General features: G+C 48.3%; 1 protein-coding gene across 6 annotated transcripts in view; it reads right to left on the bottom strand.

Moving 5' to 3' along the window:
• Nucleotides 1-5,920: 5,920 nt before the first annotated feature.
• The window catches only part of Tbc1d5 (TBC1 domain family member 5), a 469,862-nt gene continuing 455,987 nt past the window's right edge, over nucleotides 5,921-19,795 (bottom strand). For all 6 annotated transcript variants that reach the window (XM_076915391.1, XM_076915393.1, XM_076915394.1 and 3 more), the window contains one exon: nucleotides 5,921-9,061. In XM_076915391.1, the coding sequence (XP_076771506.1) occupies nucleotides 8,768-9,061 (294 nt within the window). In that variant the 3' untranslated portion in view covers nucleotides 5,921-8,767. The remainder of the gene's footprint in view (nucleotides 9,062-19,795) is intronic.

Here is a 19,795-nt window from a genome sequence, read left to right on the forward strand (position 1 = left end):
AGCTTCCTCCTTTTACCATGTTTGCCATCGTAACTAAGGACCAGCTTCCAATATTGCTGTTGCAAAATCTTTCCAGTCTTGGGGGATAATTTTGTTCTGAGTTCCCTATGAAGTTAATATTTGCTTTACATAGGGTGCATACCATATGAAATGACTGCTTCCTTGAATATGTTCAAATCTAATCTAAGTTAATTCCATTTAACTTCTTCATAACCTTGGGGTTGCCTGTTATCTTGTTTAGTAACTGGATACATGTTGGTTTTCTAACAATCTTGGATCACTCCTCTTCAGTTTCATTATGTAGTTGCCCAGTAAGCATAATATACCTTGTATTATGGTATTCCCATCCTTAATTCTCTCCTTGATGACTTCGAAACTTGATGGCTTCTCAGTTTGTCATAGTTGGCGTGATTTCTCTGTGTGGTTGTGCCTGTTTATAATATGTAGGGGGGGATATTGATTCCTTAATTGGTTCTTGTTTGTGTCAATAAAGGAGGTGGAAGCCAATTGCTGGGCAAAGGGGAAAAAAATGGTGGGACTTCTGGGTCCCAGGAGGAAGAGAAGCGGATGAGAGGGAGGAGGGAGAGCTGGCAGTGGAGCAGAGGAAGTGACAGGCATGTAGGTCTTGGGGTACCTATAGTTTGTAGCCTCTGCCATGGGCAGAGGCCAAAAAGGATGAGGCAGGATGGTCTTCGCCCAACCATTGAGTTATCTGGCTAGTTTTAAAATATTAAGGCTGTCAGGTTTTTTCTATCCATGGCAACTAAGGTGGGCAGGAGAAAGGGCACAGCAGAAGTGATGAAAAGCAAGTTCTTTTAATAAAGAGTAATAAAAAGGTTACTTTTTGTTATTAATAGCACTATGATAGCTTGAGTTTGTTTTTACACTGAAACCTGTTTTTTGAGTTTATCTGTTTGTGAAGCCAGTGAGTCTGCCTTTCTCAGTAGGAGATCTACTTAGTAGCTCTAGACAAGGCAAGGCCTGATTTTTACACATGAAATGGATGGACTAGGTATCTGCAGGCCTGGGGAGGAGCTGGTTTGCTTGCTGCTACTAAACTGGTAAAGCTATAGTTAGCCATCAACACAGAGATCTGAGAAGGATAAATTTGAGCATTAAGTGTTGTAGGGGGAGGTACTGATATTAAAGTCTGGTTCCCTAATTGGTTCTCAATTTGGTCAATAAGGGAGGCCAGGAGCCAAGTGCCGGGTGGAAGGGACAGGTGGGACTTCCGGGTCCTAGGAGGAAAAGAAGATGCAGGAAAAGAAAAGAGGCTTTTTCGGCCAGGCTTTGGAATGAGAAGCATGCAGCTATCCTGTAAGATCTAAGGGAAGCTAGATCCAGCGGCCATCAGCTGATATCCAAGGAGGTTGGTGGAGCCTAGCTGATTCGGGCTAGCTGATAAATTTAGGGCAGGAGATTCTGCGCCCAGCAATTGTGCTAGCTGGGCAGTTCTAAGGTAATGAAGCTGAGTGTTTTTATCCGTGGAGCAAAGGTGGGTAGAGAGAGAAGCCAGGTCGGTGGTGGCAGCTTGGTGAAACTAAGCCAGGAGGAACAAAAGAGAAGCCAGAGTGAGCAGAGTGCAGCAACTCCTAGGCCAGCAAGGAGTGGGGCTTGTTGAGGGTAGAGATCTTTAGTCTTTTCTGTTTCACATGGGACAGCATTGAAGTCTTTGGCTTTCATATAGGGGAGCACTAACTTTTCAAGTTCATGGGCACCAGGAAGTGAAATGGAGCTGAATCCTGTGTTCAAGGATATTAAATTGAATTAAGGGAGTGGTGACCTTGGGGCAAGATCCCTTCCAGCTAAGTTTAGGTCCAGGCAGGTAGTACTAGCCTTTAATCCCAGGAGGCAAAGACAAGTAGATCTCTTGAGTTCAAGGCCAGCCTGGGAAAGAGCTAGTTCTAGGTGTAAGAAAGCTTAAATCTAGGTATGGTGGTACACACCTTTAATCCCAGGAGACTGAGCCATGCAGATCTTTGAGTTCAAGGTCAAGTTCCAGGAAAGCCAAGTTTAGGCAGAGGGAGCTGGTAACAGAATCAAGGGGGTGGGGAATGTTTCAGCACAAAAACCCCAGCAGAACACAGCAGCTTCGGCCACGTGGCTCTTGCTTTAGAGTAAAAACTAGAAGGGACTACTGTGACAATTGATGCTGGTTAGCTGGAGATAGGAAATTAGCTGTGATTAAGAAGAGAACAGCATTGCTGAGGTGCAATCTTCTGGGAAGTGTTTTCTGAGAGCACAAAGAAGCTGTCTTCCAGAGATAGCCAAGGTTGTACCTAAGACAAGACTTAAATGAGAGGCCAGGGTAAAGAGGGCATATGGGGAGAGACAGCAAAGCCACCTGGAATCCTACTACTGCAGAAGCTTCCACAGACATATGCATATATAAAAGGAATTTAAATGGGGCCACCGCACAATGAGGAGACAACCTCCTTACTTTCATGATGGGTGCAGGGTGGATACTGCTTCCTGGATGACCAAACCACAAGATGGGTGGCTCTGAAATTATACTCTGTATGCCTCAGGCCCCAGAGCAGCTCAGGGAGGCACAGTGCTGGCTGTTGCTTGGCCACCTCTAGGTGACCCTGTGGTTAGCCTCTCTGCAGTGCCTGCCACAGGCTTTCTTTGAATCTCTGAGAAGCAGGATTCTGAGAAGCCAGCAGCAGCCTCCTCCCACCCAGTCACAGCTGTAGGCCTCACCGTTGCTAGCCCAGCACTTTCCTTCCTAAGCCTTTGAATTTTTTAGTTATATTCATACTTCATGTGCATTGGTATTTTGCCTACATGTATGCCTGTGTAGGGGTGTCAGATCCCCTGGAGCTGGAGTTAGACAGTTGTGACCTGCCATGTGGGTGCTGGGAATTGAACCTGGGTCTCTGGAAGAGCAGCTAGTGCTCTTAACCACTGAGCCCTCTTCTTGTGCACTTTCCTTCTTTAGGGGGCCAGAGGGTCTGTACTCTGGTGCAGGTTGTGGATTGAAGCCACAGAAGCTGCTGCTGCTATACAGAACCTTGAGCCCAGAAGCTTATGGTACCCCAGGCTTCCTTGGTCAGTGGTGAGCCTCAGGGCTGAGTGCAGTGTCCGAGACAGCCATACAGTGCTTGCCCTGTGAGCTATGTGGGTGACAACCAGGTGTAACCACATATTGCCACAGGGACCCTGTCAGAGTTGGAGAGATGGGCTCCAGAGCTACCCTCCCGTGTCCCTCTTAACTGGGAGAGCTGCATCTCCAGGGTGACTGAGGCAGGCAGGCTTGACAGCCAGCCTTTGGCCTTTATCATGTTCCTGCTGGAGCAAAATGGCAGTGGCCTTTCTACCCCATCGTTGCTCCCTGTGCCCTGTTTACATCTGCTGAGCCCTACATCTCTCTGGCTAGACTAGAAAGAAGACCTGCAACCTCCAGATAAGTCCCACTAATTTGGACATGGGGGCAAGATACCCACCACTGCAGAATTACCCATCCCCAAAGCTTAAATCTACCTCCACCAGCCTGCTTGTGATGTAAAAGGCTTGGTTGCATGCTTTTTGCTCTACAGTGTCTACCCTGTTGTGTGTGACTTGGGTCCTGGAACTCTAACAGAAGCAAGGGAACAGAGGACACACAGACACCCACACAGTAAAGTTGGAAGTTGACTACTGCCCCACCCAGAAATTATTAGGCACAGCACAGAGGGAGGAGTTATCTAGTCTCTGAAGGAGGCCTCTGGAGGCAGGCGCAGGCACACACTGGCCGATCAACCACAACCACTGATACTTGGACTCAGGAAGAAAGCATTGCCATTCCTCGGTGCTTCATCCAGGTAAGTCTGTGTCTATGCCAGCAATACACATTCAGTCAAGGGACTTGGTTCACTCGGGGCGAACTGCAGCATGGGCAGAATGAAACCAAACTGAGATCTCGGGATGCAATGTGGGTCGGAGCCAGAGTCTCACCTAAGGGCTGCCTGGCTGGTCCGATTGGCACTTCTAAAGTGGAGGCTGGGGAGCAGGGCCCAAGAAGAGGAAGTGGAACAGGTGTAGCTTTGGTGTAAGGTAGGCTGGAGTAGGAGCAAGCACTATGGGATGAGGAGGTTACTTCTGTTTTTATTGGAGGGGTGAGCTGGAGACTCGGGGACACTCACTGGCCATGCTTAGCAGACTGGGATAAGGACAATTAGCCCTTATTTACAATGAACTAATTAGAGGACAGGGTGGCTAAGAACTTGACATCAGGGCTTAGCTTGGGCAGCTGAGTGGACCATGTTGAGGGCCAAGGATGAGGGGAGGTTGAGGTGAATGGCCGTATCTTTGCATGGTGGTCTTAACTGTAATTCTTTCACAGGAAGATGCTCCACCGAAGCTCCCTTACTGTTTCCTTAACCACAGCCAGAATCCCGACTGTGTTCCCGTGACCATTGAGGTCTGAGTGCTACACTGGCTGTCACTGAATGGTCAGTCCTTCGTGAATGGCCACCCCTTATAGCAAGTGATCCTGGGTGGAATACAACCTAGGAAGCTACCACAGAATGTTTCCTGAGCAGGAAGTAGGTGTGCCCACACCTCACCACATGGGGACCGGTGGCTGACACCAGACTCCTGCCCCTCCTCGGAGGCCTGCATCTGGGCTCCCTTTGTCGACGGGTGCCTCTTCCTGGTGCAGACATGTCTCTCCATAGACACAAATGGGCAGTTGTGGAAGGAGCCCTCCATGTGCGGATGCTTTCTGTTGCTAAGTCCTTCCTACAACAGATGTGCTCAGAGTTCACAAGTGCCCGGTGGCACAGATACTTAAGAGGATGTTGGCTGGCAGATGCAAACTTAAGAGTCAAAGTGTTCCACTTTGGAGTGCCAGAAGCCACTCCAACAGGGCATTGGCCACAGAGGCTAGCTGGCAACTGGATAGGCCTGGGTTAAAAAACTCACAGGTAGAGGGACTTTCCTGGCTTCAGATGGGCACTTAGGCCGCCTCTCCCTTCAATCCAGGCTCAGGTTAAGCTCAGAAGCTGGAAGGATGGAGCTGCAAAGGGGAGGGGCCTGCAACAGGAGCCCAGCCCAACAGGAAACCCAGGGGAACAGCCAGCGCTGGCCTAGGATGTCTCTGAGGGAGAAGAAAGATTCAAAACCCAGACCCTCTGCGCATCCTTAGGTAGAGCTGAAATTCCTGGAACATTGGTTAGCTGGGGACGAGGGTGAGGCACTTCTGCCACGCATGTGGATTTCATAACCTGCAAAAGTTTGGATCAAGTGAGCTAGTAGTCCGGATCAAGTGAGCTAGTAGTCCTTGTACCCCAGGCATGGCTTGTGGATGCTGGCACATGCTGTGTCCACTGGCTGTCTAGGTTGGATACATGTTAGTGACTATTCATTTACTGGCTCTGGCTTCATCAAAACTACAGGTGCCCTTCTGTACTCTCTGTCCTTCCTACATACCATTTAAGGTGTGAAGTACCCTCATCACCTCCCCGATCCTGATCCTGGGCAAACCATGTACTGCAGAGGACTGGCATGGGAGGGAAGGCAAGCTGTCTTGGAACAGTGGCTAAGCAGGGCTGCTTCACGTTGGGGCCACACATCAGGAGGCCTCTGCAGTCCACACTGTCAGGAGGGTGTGTGTGTGTGTGTGTGGGGGGGGGGGGGTTGTACTTCTTCCTTCAGTGACTCCTCCAGAACCACGATGATCACCCTGAAATGGAGAATCACTCCACTCTCTACACATCTTAACCTGTGTAACCCTCGCAGGGATGGCAAGTGGTGAGTAGAATTGGTGGTATCTTGGTGATTAGGAAGCAGTCTCAGGAGGCTGTGAAGGTTGCCTATGTTGCAAAGGAAAGAAATGCAGGGGAGGTCGAGGCATGGCCAGCACCAGGCGCTTCTGAACATGGCCAGGCGCTTCCATGTTCGCCCGACCCCGCAGCTAAGTGACTGGAAGAAGCGGATGTTTCCCCAGTTCTCAGTAGTCCTTTATTAGTGCACATCAATGGGGTCACTGCCAAAGGAGGAGTCATTCCTACATCAGGATGAGTTCCAGCAGGAAGACTTGTGAGGACCGTGTTGGCACTGCTGGGACATCAACTACATGAGCTGAGCCTCATGAACCACAGGACGGCTTCTACACCAGCCTGGCTATATGGACACCACCTCTTTCAACAAGAGCCTGCCACGGAGGAGGCCGTGAAGAGCCTGCCTCCACAGCTCGCCACACACGGCCTCTTCCCCAGCTCTCATTTCCCAGCAGTCCCTGCTCTGGGTAAATGTAGAGGCCAGGAGGCTGTGTTCCCCGGGGGAGAGAGATGGCACTGGCTGATGCAAGGCCACAGGTGCTCCCCACCGTGTCCCTTAGTGGCCACTGGGAGAGCTTTTAGCAAACAGAAAGCAACCTGCATGGAATGGCAGGTTATAGCTAGAGTTTTTGCATTTGTTCAGCTTTTCTGACACTAAAGGCAAGGCTGGCATGCTTGTCCAGCACAGGCAGCCCCTGTGCGGAGGAGATTCACCCCTACCTGAAGCGGGCTACAGGGGGGTGGCTGCTCTCCAGTTACCCTTGTTGGCAGTGTGGTCACTTCCTTTCAAGTTGCAGTTAGAGCAGAACGGCAGGTTATCTTGACAAACTAAGCCAGGAGGTCCCAAGAACCGAACTGAAGCTCACCATGGGACAGGGCAGGTCTGTGGCCTTCTGTAGTGCACAGGTGTGCTTCACCTCACACTTCAGTCTGATCAGAGGACTGCATGAAACAGAAATGTGTATAAAAGAGCAGACGACAGGGTCTTAATCTAAGCTTGGCTTATATAAAACTGTATTAGCTGCTGTAATCAAAATGTGAGAGATTAAAACTGATCATTACCATGTGGTTAAAGAAAAAGGTTCTCTATATCCAGGACTTTAAAATGTACACTTAGACAGAAATACCTGATAAAATAACAGGGAAGCCATGTTCATCAACAGAGTGGACTCACTTAGAAAAGAGAGCTCTTTCCACCCTTGCCTCTTCCAAGGAGAGAGTGGCCTGACTAGGGACCACAGAAGCATCTCAGTGTGAACCTGGGGGTTCTCACGTGGCACCCATGCAGGCACGGGATAGGGGGCACATCACAGGCATGGGCAGGGCAGGTAGGCTGAGGGACTCTGAAATGCCCATTCAAATGGCAAGGAGTCAGCATATGACCTTCTTGGCATTGTGGGTAGCCAGTGACAGACATCTATGGCTCTTGTTCTTAAAGCAAAGGAAATGCTGGGGACGGGCTCAGTTGTGACAGACATGGCTGGCACTGCCCCAGACCTGGAGGGATCAGTCAATACTTGACTACCCTAGCTCTAAGGTACTGACTCATTAAGTTGAATCTTCAAGTGGAGTGGCTGCTGACAGCCTTCCCTCAGGGGATGGATGCCTGTTATATAGTGGCCCTGATTCTTACAGAGCATCTTCATGGGACATGTGTCAAGCAGGCTCCTCAGAATGCTGAGAGGACTGGTCAGAGGCAGGGGACCGAACTCATGAGGCCCTAACTGAGCCTTGCCAGCATGTGAGCAAGCCGTTAGACCTGCTATCCAGCACAGCTAAGGAGAAGCCCACAGAGCAGCTGACTGGAACATCCCTGCTTTCTAAGCTTGAGAGAGCATTCTGACATTAGCACTCCTGTCTGTAGAGAATTACAATGCTATTAATGGGAGGGACACTGGCCAGCTGCTCTCTGAGGAGGACAGAAGGCAGAGGTAACATCTAACAGATGCTACATCTATCCACAATCCCCACTGCCCCTAGCTTTGTGTCCAATACAGCTCTGTGCTCAGCCAATAGACAAGGGTGTCTCACATACACCCAACCCGGGCAGGGCCCTGAAGCAGGCAGGCCCATCCTTGCAGTGTCCAGATGCAGAGTTTACAGCTAAGCTCTAAAAATGGGGAGGGGTTAGGTAGGAGCCCTGCATCCTTGTGGCACCTGGAGTGTTCTATAGGAAGCCTGCTCCCACAGAAGAGACCCCAGGTCTAATTCCTGGGAGGTCTGACTCTGGGTGGGGTGAATATGGTTTTCCTCTGTGCCCCTCAGTTAACAGGCACTGTAGCTGTGAACCGTGCTCAGAAGCATGGCCGTAGAGCTCTGGACACATTTTTCCAGTTCAAGGATGTTTTAGCCCTGTAGTTCTTAAAACCCCTTCAGTACAGGCTCGCTTGTAGCCACTGCACTCCTGGCTGTGGGACTCTAGGAGGAGAAATGCTGTTCGAGGAGGAACGGTGGTGGCTGAAGTTTATGTAGCCCAGAGTCTAGAAATGTATCCCTGTCAAACAAGAACTGGACTCCTAATCTGAGACCCCGCTCCTACAGTTCACTCTGACTCCAGTCCTGGGAGCCACTCGCTCTACTTCCGTTGTGTGGCAAGTCTGTGGTTGGGCCTCCAACGCAGGAGTGAGGCTGCGTCAGATTCTCATACAGGATCACAGGTTCTGTGGGGCTGAAGCTTTGATAAGGGGAAGTCTTGAAACCAGCTTTTCCTTCTGAGAGTAAGCTGGCGGAGCTGCTGGAGACGGGCGTGGGAGACATGTGGCTCTGCTGTGCGCTGTGTGTCTGACAGTGGGTATGAGTCGGGGACCTGACCTGGCCCTAACGGGAGCAAGGGTCACAGGGTCAGGTGAGGGCCTGGAAAACTACCTGCATTTGGTAAGCAGTGCATTCAAAGAAGCATAGCTGCCTCTTTGTAAAGAGTTCCAGTGGGTTGAACCAATGCCAAATGCATGCTGGGAAAAAACACTGGTTCAGCAGGGTCTCCGCGCTAGTGGGGGTCCCTGTGTTCAGATGTCCAAGGGGCTCACGATGGTGAAGCCAGAGTCCTTGCTGCTGTCATCATCAGGGCTGGAGCTGGGGTTGCTTGAGGAGGCTGAGGCTGGGCCCATCAGTGGGTCTGAGAACACCAGTGGGGAACAGGCTGGGACTCGACCTCTCCCAGACGTGTTTCTGAGAGTCAGAAGAGGCTGGGCCTGGCCTGAGAAGGACCCTCTGGTACGGTGCCCCTCATCTTCTTTGGAAACCAGAATGAAGTCGTCTGAGGTCACTCCGCCTGTGCACCCTGGCAACTCTGAAGAGGCCTGTGAAGTAAAACCAGAGGAGAAGGACTGTGACTGCAGGAGTGACTGACAGCACTGAACAGAGGTCTGAGTGGAGTGGCCAGGAGGCCACGTGGCCACCTCACCTGGCTCCCAATTTTGAAAGATGCCTGGTTGGTCCTGATGCTCCAAGGCCTGGAGCCCAGCCATGAGGTGTGGTGCTGGGCCAGCACAGTCTTGTGAGCCCCTCTGAAACCAAGCACTTCCCAGGAGACAAAAACCAAGCTCCTGTTTGAGAAGCTGCAAGGAAAGATGGCGTCATGCTGGAGGAGGGCCAGGCCCGGGAGCCAGCCACCAGCCATAGGTGCCACTCCTGATGCCAGCCTCACAAGAAACCCTGGTAAGCTTAAATCTGCGAGACAGGGTGAGGACCATATCTCCTGCTCTGTGGTCACAGTGTTATCTATGTACAGACTCACCAAAGAGGCTTTTCAGTGTGAGGTACCATACCTGGAGTGACTGTGCTATCTCACAGGTAGCTAGCTAATTTTGGGTGCACATGTGTGGGTCTCCTGGAGCACTGGTGGTAACTAGTAGGTACCAGGAATAAATAGTAAGTCAAGAAAAATAAATGGAAAAATCAAGAAAAGCATAGTTCAGTGGGAAAACACAGATAAATAGCACTGATTTAGTCCACAATCATTTTCCCCTTTACAAAATTTTAAGTGGATTTTTATGTTCTAGCTGATAGACACTCATTATCTATGGATAGACATAAAGGTTTTGGGTTAGTTGGTATGGTGGCTCACACTTTCAATCCAAGCAATTGGAAAGTAGCTTGGCCTATATTGTGAGACCCTGTCTGGAAAAAAATAAAGTTAGTAAGCAAAGCTATAATCTTGCAAAGACCATCTAGTACCAGCTGGTGGGGACACCTTCCCTCAGCATAGTTCGAATGCAGACAGGGTCTGCACTGGCCTGTTGGCATCAGGAACTGGCTTTACAGAGGCAGATGACCTCTGAATCCAGCGATGACATCATCCATAGGCGACAGGGACCCATGCATCTGTTGTCATGGCAATCGCCATACATTCCCAGTGTCTACCTGGTCCACCTCCCACCTTTACCTGTGAGCGGTTAGGTCACAGCCCAAATAAAAGGCAGACCCTCCTGACCCTCCTGACCCTCCTGACCTTCGTTCTCTCTTTTCCCCTTTGTCCTTTTCCTCCACATTAAACCTCTCCCATGGAAATGTACTGGTCTGGTGTGATCTGTTCGAATGAACCATGATTCTAACACAATGCTGCCTCCTCTGCCCTGCTGTGCTCCCACTGCTAGACAGAGGAAGCCCCTTGGCTGGAAGTGGCCCCTGGGTCTTTCAGCTAGGCACAGAGCCTGCGAAGAGACTTTCCAGCACTTTCAAGGGAACTCTAGCCTCTGGCCCTGGCAAATGCCCCTCTCCAAAGTGCCTGCCTGTCTTTGGTTCCACCTCTGGCATTCACAATTTAGGATGGTGAACTGGACGGCAGGCAGGAAAGGCTTCCTTAAGCTCACAGTAGTTAAGTCCCTGAAGTGCCCAGCTTGAGTTCTGGAGCTACCGGTGCTGGGAACATTTAGTTACTACAGAGACAGAAGGAAGCAAACATTCTGGCATGACAAAGCTTTATTGAAAAAGTAACTCATTTAGGGGTGCTTGCTTGAAAGAGATTTTTTTCTGAGTTGAGAGTAAGAAACCTAACACTGTCCCGTTACTGTCCTTGTTTGAGGTGTTCCTGGCTAGAACTATGTGCCTGCTCTCACATGCTCACAGTGAGCAGTTAAAGCTGACTGGGGATCAACTCTCTGAGTGGCCCTTTGCTCACATGGCTGCCATAATGTGCTGTAAGCTTTGCTCACTACAGTCTCATCTTCATGCTAATTTCTTTGCCATGAAAGAGTTGTTTTAAAACAACAACAACAACAAAAACCAAAAATACCCCCAAAAGCAAAACAAACAACAAAAAACCCTTTCAGACAGGGTCTGGCCAGAACTGGTCTCTAACTTATGATCTTTCTGCTTCAGCCTTTCCAGCCTCCAGCTTACAGCCGTGTACCACCATGCCAGGTAGGTGTCCTCCAATTTTACACATGCAATGTATGATGTGGTGTGGTCTCAAGGATGTGTGCATGTGATCAGATGTGCTCACTATGGCAAGCCTCTCTGTCATAGATACACAAAACTATCCAAAATAAAACCCTGTTGCTGCCATTGTTCAGAGACGCCTCTCTTAGGGTGCTATCCCCGGTGTTCCTGTAACGTGCTGTGTCCTGGCTTTGTGTCTTGGCTTTATATTCACTAAAGGGCAAGTTCCTTGTGTTTGGGTACAAGTTCTATTAATTTGGGTGGGGTGGCCTATCCACTGATTTCCCAGTGGCATTTAGACAAAGTAGGCTGCCGCTGCCTAGTGCTTGCCTTTTCTAAGCTCTCTCTCCTGTGCTGCTTAGGACAGAACCTGAAAAATAGTGGCACTCTGGCACCCGACTAGCTGGCTGTTCAGTGCTGCCATCTGAATGAGTATATGGGCATTTCTTTTGTGTTGGCAGTTGAGTGGGCTGATGAAGAGCTGGCTAAGACTCCTAGTGGAGTGCAGAAAGGCCTGGGTGACCATGGGGCTCCTCTGTCCTGACCCAGCAGGCTGATCAGCGGGGCATGCCCAACTGTAGCAAGCTTCAACACAATGTACTTTACGGAGCTACACTGCAGTCCAGGGGAAAGCTGGCTTGGTACTCCAGAGGAAACTACCTTCTTTTGATAGTCCAGCCCTGCAACTGCCCATTGCCTAACCTTACAGTTTCAGATGGCAGCACTGAACAGCCAGCAAGCTGGGTGACAGGTGTGCCAGAGTTTTATAGGTTCTGAAATCTATAGACATGGGCCAAACTAGAAAAGTTAAACCTCATTCCTTCCGGTCTGGGCCCAGGCACTGAGCAGATCCGGGGCGGCAGCTCTGCACCCAATCTCACGAAACCCAGAGGAAGCAGGCCTCTCAGGAGCTCTAACCTGGGCAGTATCTTAGGTAAGGAGATACCAACATCCACCCCAAACAGGGAGTAATCGAGACCTACTAGACCCAGGAATTCACTCCTGGCACAAAGCACTGGTTCCTTCCTGTTTGCACCTGAGCACTGAGCAGATCTTGAGGCCCAGCTCTAACCCCAGTAGTAACACCCACCCCACACAGTTCTGATACAACCAAGATAATAGGAAAGACAGGCTCCAGTCAGAGACAGCGAGAGCAGGTAACACTAAGGAGATCCAGATGGCAAAAGGCAAGTGCAAGAACATAAGCATCAGCAACCCAGGGTACTTGGCATCATTAGAACCTAGCTCTCCCACACAAGAAAGTCCTGAATTCCCCATATTACCAGGAAATCAAGACTCAGATTTAAAATCACTTCTAATTATGATGTTAGAGGACTTTAAGAAGGACATAAATAACATTCTCAAAGAATTTGAGAACACAGGTAAACAGGTAGAAGCCCATAAAGAGGAAACACAAAAATCCCTTAAAGAATTACAAGAGAACACAACCACACAGGTGAAGGTATTGAACAAAACCATCCAGGACATAAAAATGGAAGTAGAAACCATAAAGAAATTACAAAGGGAGACTACCCTGGAGATAGAAAACCTAGGAAAGCAATCAGGAGTCATAGACACAAGCATCACCAACAGAATACAAGACATAGAAGAGAGAATCTCAGGTGCAGAAGATACAATAGAAAATATTGACACAACTGTCAAAGAAAACGCAAAATGCAAAAAGTTCTTAACACAAAACATCCAGGAAATCCAGGACACAATGAGGAGACCAAACCTAAAGATAATAGGTATAGATGAGAGTGAAGATTCCCAACTTAAAGGGCCAGTAAATAACTTCTCCAACGTTTTGTAGTATAGGGACTGTCCAGGTGTTCAGCGGTCTCTATAAATTGACTAAGTTTTAGAAGCTATGCTTTGTGCTTCCCATAATTTCAGTTAACTCAGTTATTCTGGATTTCTGACAGGGTTGAAGACTTAAAGTCTCACAGTCAATCCTTGCTATTTACTTTGAGAGAAAAGATTTGAGTGGATGGTTTTCAGCTGACATGCATTCTAAAGCCAAGAAAAAAGCCAGGCTCAGAAGTAAGTCTTTTAGTTAGGAGAGATGACAGAGGTTCTGGTTAGTGAACAAAATGATGGACTGGGTATTAGGTCTATCTTGTACCTTACTGACACAAATTGGTATAGTTATGCTCTAATTGTATTTAGAGAGAAAAGTTTTATTTTAACAGGAAGGGTGATATGTAGAAGGAGCTAAGATGGGAGGAGGAAGAGGAGTAGAAGGAGAAGAGGAGCTAGGTGATGAGGATGAAAGAGAGAGAGAGAGAGAAAGAGAGAGAAAGAGAGAGAGAAAGAGAGAGAGAGAGCGAGAGGAAGGAACATGGAGGCAGATGTTCGCGTGTCTCCACCAGTGTTGGGGGGCCGACTTTAGCAGAAAGCGGCTATCAGCTTTGCAGCCATCTTGAGCCATAAACCCTGACATGAGACTTGGATTACAATCGCCTACAACAGCTGAGAACACTCTGATAATCTTGGTTTAGATACCTTGGGTGTGTGAGATTAAAGGTGTGTGAGATTAAAGGTGTGTGACTTAAGAGTATAATTTAGAAATAAGATTTAGAGACAAGACCTAAGGGCATGATTATAGGTGTGACCAAAAGGCACGGCTTAGAAGTGAGACATATAAAAGGCAGAGGCAGACAGAGATCAGAGAATCAGACAGAGGAGACAGAGAAGACACTTCAGGGAGTACAACTTGGAGTAGGAATTAGGCATTAGGTAGCAGGCACTTGGAAGAGAACTTGGAAGAAGTAACTTTGAACTTGGAGGCACTAGGAACTAGGAACTCAAGACTTGGGACTTGGACTAAGAAGAGAGACTGAAGAATAAACGGGACTGAAACACACTCTGTCTGGTCTCCATTCTTCGAGTCCGTCTTCACTCTCTCTCTTGCTGAACCCCAACCCTCGGACTGGAGCGGCAGCTTGGGCAGGGAAACAGTGGCCACCAAGTGTGGAGTGGAGAGGGCCGAAACATTTTTGGCTGCCCAAACGCCGGACAGCCCGGGCCTCAACATTTTGCTCGGGCCGCAACATTTTAGGCCGCCCAAAGTGGGGCAGCCTAGGCCCCAACATTTTTGGTGCCTGAACAGGGACTAGTGCGGTTCTCAACACACCAGTCAAAGATAGTTGATATATCTAGGTTGGGTATTGGGTTACACTTCTGATTGTATGGGCATCTTGTTATTGAGCATCACCAAACTTATAAAGCCTTTGATTAACATTTTTAAAAAAGTTACTAATAAAAAAAGGAAGTCAGACCTATTAGAGATACTAGGACACACTTTAAAAAAGGAAAAGAAAGTTAAACCTGGGTGAAGAACTGTAGGACTTGCGTCCGGAATACCACCCCCAGCACATACCTCATAGGCAACAAGTACAGGCAACAAGGCATCCACACCAAAGCAGAGCTTGCCAGCAACGATTCTGTCACCGGCTGATGGCTGACAATGTGCCAATGACTAGAAAATCCCCTATGGTCACTATAGGGTTTTATAGTGATATAACATAATGAGGGGTCAAACTATGCTGAAAGCTAACAAGGGAGACCCACTCGAGGTGCTTGAGAGCCTTCCCAAAGATGAAGGCACTGCTCAGCCTCTTCCCAACTCTGGAGGAAGAGGTCACTCTCACTCCTCAGGCCCCTGCAGAGCAGGGCCCTTGCATGCTCCCTTGTTCAGAGGCCTTTCCCAGGTCCTCTGTGCCCAGATTACCCCATGACCATAGGCTCTCTTCTTCCTGACAGCACCACTAGACACAGGGCCAATTATAAACCAGCAAATAGAGTCCTCCTCCAACTTGCTTCAATTGCAGATGGCGATCCTGTTTGTGTACGCATGCCTCTCATCACCTGTGACTTGTACAGACGAAAGACAAACAAAGCTGGAAGGCTGATCCAGTTATACCCCCTGATTTATAATGGACATTTTTAGGATTCAGACTGTTGCAGGCAGATAGTCAAACTGTCAGTACTCCTGTTGAGAGAAGGGAGATTTGGACATGCTGCCAGAGGCCATGACAGAAGACCCCCTTGATTGAGAACCTATTACGGGTAGAATACAAGCCAGGCTGGATGATCAGAGAGGTTCCTTAAAGGAACTGTAGAATAAAACCCATAGTTAATTGGACAAAATGAGGAGAATTCAGCAGAGGCCAGATGAAAACCCTTGGAGCAGTTCTTGACACTTGATAAAACTCCAAAATTGGCTGTGGGTCAAGAAACTAACCTTCCTGGACTAGACACTCCTTTTAAAGGTTCCAACAGTGTTGATGTGGCCAAAGAAGATGAGGATGCAGGCTGCCTTGCTGGCGGTTACCCTCTAGGCATTCCAAGACAAAGAAAGAAGCCACGCCCTAGGATTTGCTGGCTTATCTGCACAGCTGGGGAGGCACAGACTGTTCCTGAGATGGAGGCTGTAGAGCACACTGACTCCTGTTAGCTTCTTTTTGTCAGTAGAAGATGAAGACAAAGTCATGGGAGGCTCCACGTAATGCAAACCAGATTTCCACAAGGAGCCTGGCACGGTCTTGGATGCAGCTACTGAGGACGATGGATTTCTACTCCACAGTTGTGCTGACTACTAACAATGTACTTTGTCCAGGAGAGAAGGACACAGTGAGGATAGCAGGAAAAGGGAAATGAGCCATCTCTCTAGGGTCTGACTTGTGAAGTAGGTTCAAATGTTTCAATCACTCGTTCTCACATGGATACATGCTAACAGAACAATTCTTCTTCAGCCTGACAAGTCAAATACACAGGTCCCTAGGGCACATGCAGCTGAGCCCATGGTGCTGTTCCATGAAGAACCTGTATACTCCCAAACTCTCCCTGAAAGTGCACTAACTTAAGTCAAACCTGAGGTCTGGGTATAAGACCAAGCAGGACCAGTGACTTCCAGATTATCTTATAGCAAAGTAAGAGCTGGCCTCAAGCACACCGGGGTCCATGGCTGGAATCCAGGCTATGCTGGACCAACTTCTTAAGCAGGGTTTAGAAACACGTTGAGGATCTCCAACAGTTAAACCAGGAGGGGAGAATAGCTTTGTCCAGGGCTTGCCCACATGAAGCTGTGTGGGGCATTCCATCCCATAGTTTCTAATCTTCCAAAAGTGCCTCCTTCCAGGGCTTCCAAAAGGATTTAAAATTTCCACTGCCATTTTTGAGGAAAACCTGGGCAAAAACTAGAGGAGAAATTAGAACTTTGCCACAATATCTAGACAATAATATCCCAATTGCAAGCTATGGGGATTCAGACAAAAATGTCTAAGAGGTTTTAAATTTCTTGGCTGAAAATGGCTACAAGGTCTCTAAAGAAAAAACACTAGTGTCCAAGACAAAGGATGGACCTGAGCTTTGTGACTGAGTAGTGGTCAGTTTCTCAGGGACAAAGCCTTAACCAAGATAAGATGCAAATATTAATCACAAAGCCTCACATATAGTAAGTCATGTGGAGAAGAGACTCATTTCCTTCAGTGGGGCAGATAGTGCAATCAAGCTTTTATGAATCAAGGAGCAGTTGATGAATGCTGTTGCTTTACATCGACTAGACCTAAGTAAGTGGTTTGATTTGGAGAGACAGGAAGACAAGGTCACAGCTGGTGTGTTAATGCAGATGCTCTGTTCTCTAAGAATAGTGATGGTCAGTTTCTGTGAAGAATTATATACTGTGTCACAAGGATGGACATCATGCTTAACCAAAGGTAAAACACAAAGCAACAGCAACAAAACCAAACTTGACTACATGAGCCACTAACAGTGAGCACTCAACACCGGCTCCCTAGTGCTCTGGAGACCTAACAGCGAGCACTCAACACCGGCTCTCTAGTGCTCTGGAGACTGGCTGACAAGTGGCCACAGGGTATCGTACCAGGCCCAGGAGCTAGCTGTCCTCCACGTAATGCTAAAGCCTTGACAGAGCTGCACCCCAGTTCTATCGCATGCAGGATCCTAGGATAGGAAATATTAGTGTACGACTGCACTGGGGTCCTCGTGCAGGAAGGCCTCTTCAGAGCCTCCCCAACCCCCCAAATGCTAGAAACACAGTGGCGGGCAGGCACAGGTCCGTGGTTAACAGTTCTCTCTAGGCTGGCTTCGTAGCACCATCTCTTCCCATAGCCCCACTGAGGCAATAGCACTGCCTTGAGAACGTCAGCTCGAAGCGCTCAAGAAACAGACCTGAGTTGGATGCTGGAATTAGGAAAAGGAAAGCTGCCTATATAGATTTCAGCATTGTCTTCTTCATGATCCACGCAACAGTCTGGAAACAGAGGCCTCTGTGCCAACAATAAGAAGTTCAACATGGAAGGGGACTGTCAGATGCTCTGGGCAGTAAGCATCTGACTTAAGTAAGTAACGTCCCAATAAAGTAGCTACAAAGGGCATCTGAGGAGAGAGATAAAGGAAACGGCACAGCCACTGCTGCAGACAAACCTGTGGCCTTGGACTTGTCTATAAAGGGTTTGCAGCTGCCTTTGATTCTTGCCCTGCTCTAGAATAGATTCTTACCCTTTACTCACAGGGAGTACGGACACACAGGCTTCCAAATGTGTACTGCTTTACAGGGTGGATGACAGACACTCAAGCAACAGGCCTGCCAGCTAGAAACAGTGGTATAGGCAATTTTTAGTGATTCAAATAATTAAACTCATGGAACATGGTAAGGACCCCAGGCTTAGAGAGCAAAGGTACAGCCACAGAATACACTGCAAATAAAACTACCTTCCAAAAAAAGTCACACGTGTGATGCATTGGTGAGGGTGGTGCAGGCCAGGGCATACTGTCAGGAGAGGCCTGGCGAGTAAGTTGCTCAGTTAAGCTAGACTTAAGTGCCTGTAGATGGCGAGAGTCCTCCCTCTGCAGAGCAGAAAGAGCAGAAGACTCCACTCGAAGACTTCTAGGTCTTCAGCTAAGCACTAAGGACTTCCTTAGTTTATGAAAAGCGGTAAGCACATGCTTTTGTTTCCAAGACAGGAGCTGAGGCTCCCCAGGTGCAGCATGGAGACCTCAGTTACCTGGCAAGCCTAGAAGGGTCAAGTGCAAGTTCAGGGTCACCTTGGGCCAAGCTGTGTCTGTACCACTCCCACTCCTTATGGAAACCTAGAACTCAGCCTTTTGAGACGCCACATGGAAGGGTTTTCCTAAGGACCATGATTTGAACAGATCCAGAAAACCTAGCACTGAAATTCAGAGTTTAACTAAAAAAACAAAAAAACAAAACAACAACAACAACAAAAAAAACAAACCTGTTTGGGATCATGTGCACTCTGACAGGACACCTGCTTGTCAGAGGCTATGAAGGAGCTCCACGGGCAGGTGGCAGAGGGGACTTGTCTGCTTTGGAAGTCACTCCTCCCATGTGTTTCTAGTTCCTTCCCATAAGAAGTACTCAGTAGCATCTTTGCAGTGGTTACTGGCTCTGTACTTAACAAGGGGCCAACACACCTTGCTCTACATGTTCTTACCACTATGGGAAGCAGCCAGACCTATCCCTGGAACAATGTAAGTGCAGCAAACCGTTAGTGTTCCTCAAAGAAGTTTTTATGTGCTATTTTTATAGTCAACTAAAAACTCATATTAATTTTAAAAGTTCCAATTAAAAGTAGTTAGTGAGTCTATGTGCAACAATGTTTCCATACAGCTGTGAAGGGAAGGGAAATCTGGAGAAGCGTATCAAATTAAAATGCTCATGTTGCATTTATGTGGGTAAAGAGGCACTCACACAGCTTTATGAGTTGGCTGGACTTCTGCAACCGGAGGAAACCCTTCAAACAAGAAAATAAAACATTCCAACACCGAGATTTTGCTAAGGCTCATTTTTAAGGATGAACTTCGTGAGCTGACTTTTAAGAAACATCACTGAAACACCAGTCCTGATAGTAGAAACACACCTGTGATCCCAGCACTTGGAAGGCTGAGGCAGGCGTATCTCAGGTTTGTGGCTAGCCTAGGCTATATAGGGAGGTCCCAACTCAAGAAACCAAACAAAAGCATTACAACTTTACTAGGAGTCCTACAACTCCTCTGGTCAGAGCGCCCTGTAGAACGACTCCTGACTCCCGAATGCTGACACCAGCAGGAGAGACCTGCAACCCAGGCTCTCAACTGCAGACAGCATCACAGTTTTAAAGAGTTGTTAAACAAAACCAAACAAAACCTACCAACAACCAAATAAAGCAAAGCAGAAAGAAAACCTGAATGTGACTGAGACAATCATCTGTGGTGGTCGGCTCTAGAAGACACACTCAGCCTTTCATAGAGGACATTTGCTGACCCTGTTGTATCAGGGAGACAGTAATGTAATGAGAGTTCTTCCCCACGAACGTAAGAGAGTGATTTAGGCAAAAAGGGAACTAACCATGGGGTGGAAGAAACCCACCCCAGGCAGCATTAGAAAGATCACAGAGGCCTTCCAGTGTTAGTGAACTGGAGATACAAGCTGGAAACAACTGGGCCATCGCTCTTTTAGACAGCTGACTTCTCATCTCAGAGGGTGGATGGAGGGTCAGACCATTGATGGCACACACAGGCTCATGGAGCATGCACTGTGTAACTCTCAGACCCAAGCCTCACGGTCACCACCATGAATGTTATGACCTCTGGAGTGCTCAGCCGGTACAAGAGTACACAGGGCTTAA

The sequence above is a fragment of the Arvicanthis niloticus genome, chromosome 17, assembly GCF_011762505.2.
Source record: "Arvicanthis niloticus isolate mArvNil1 chromosome 17, mArvNil1.pat.X, whole genome shotgun sequence".
Lineage (NCBI taxonomy): Eukaryota > Metazoa > Chordata > Mammalia > Rodentia > Muridae > Arvicanthis > Arvicanthis niloticus.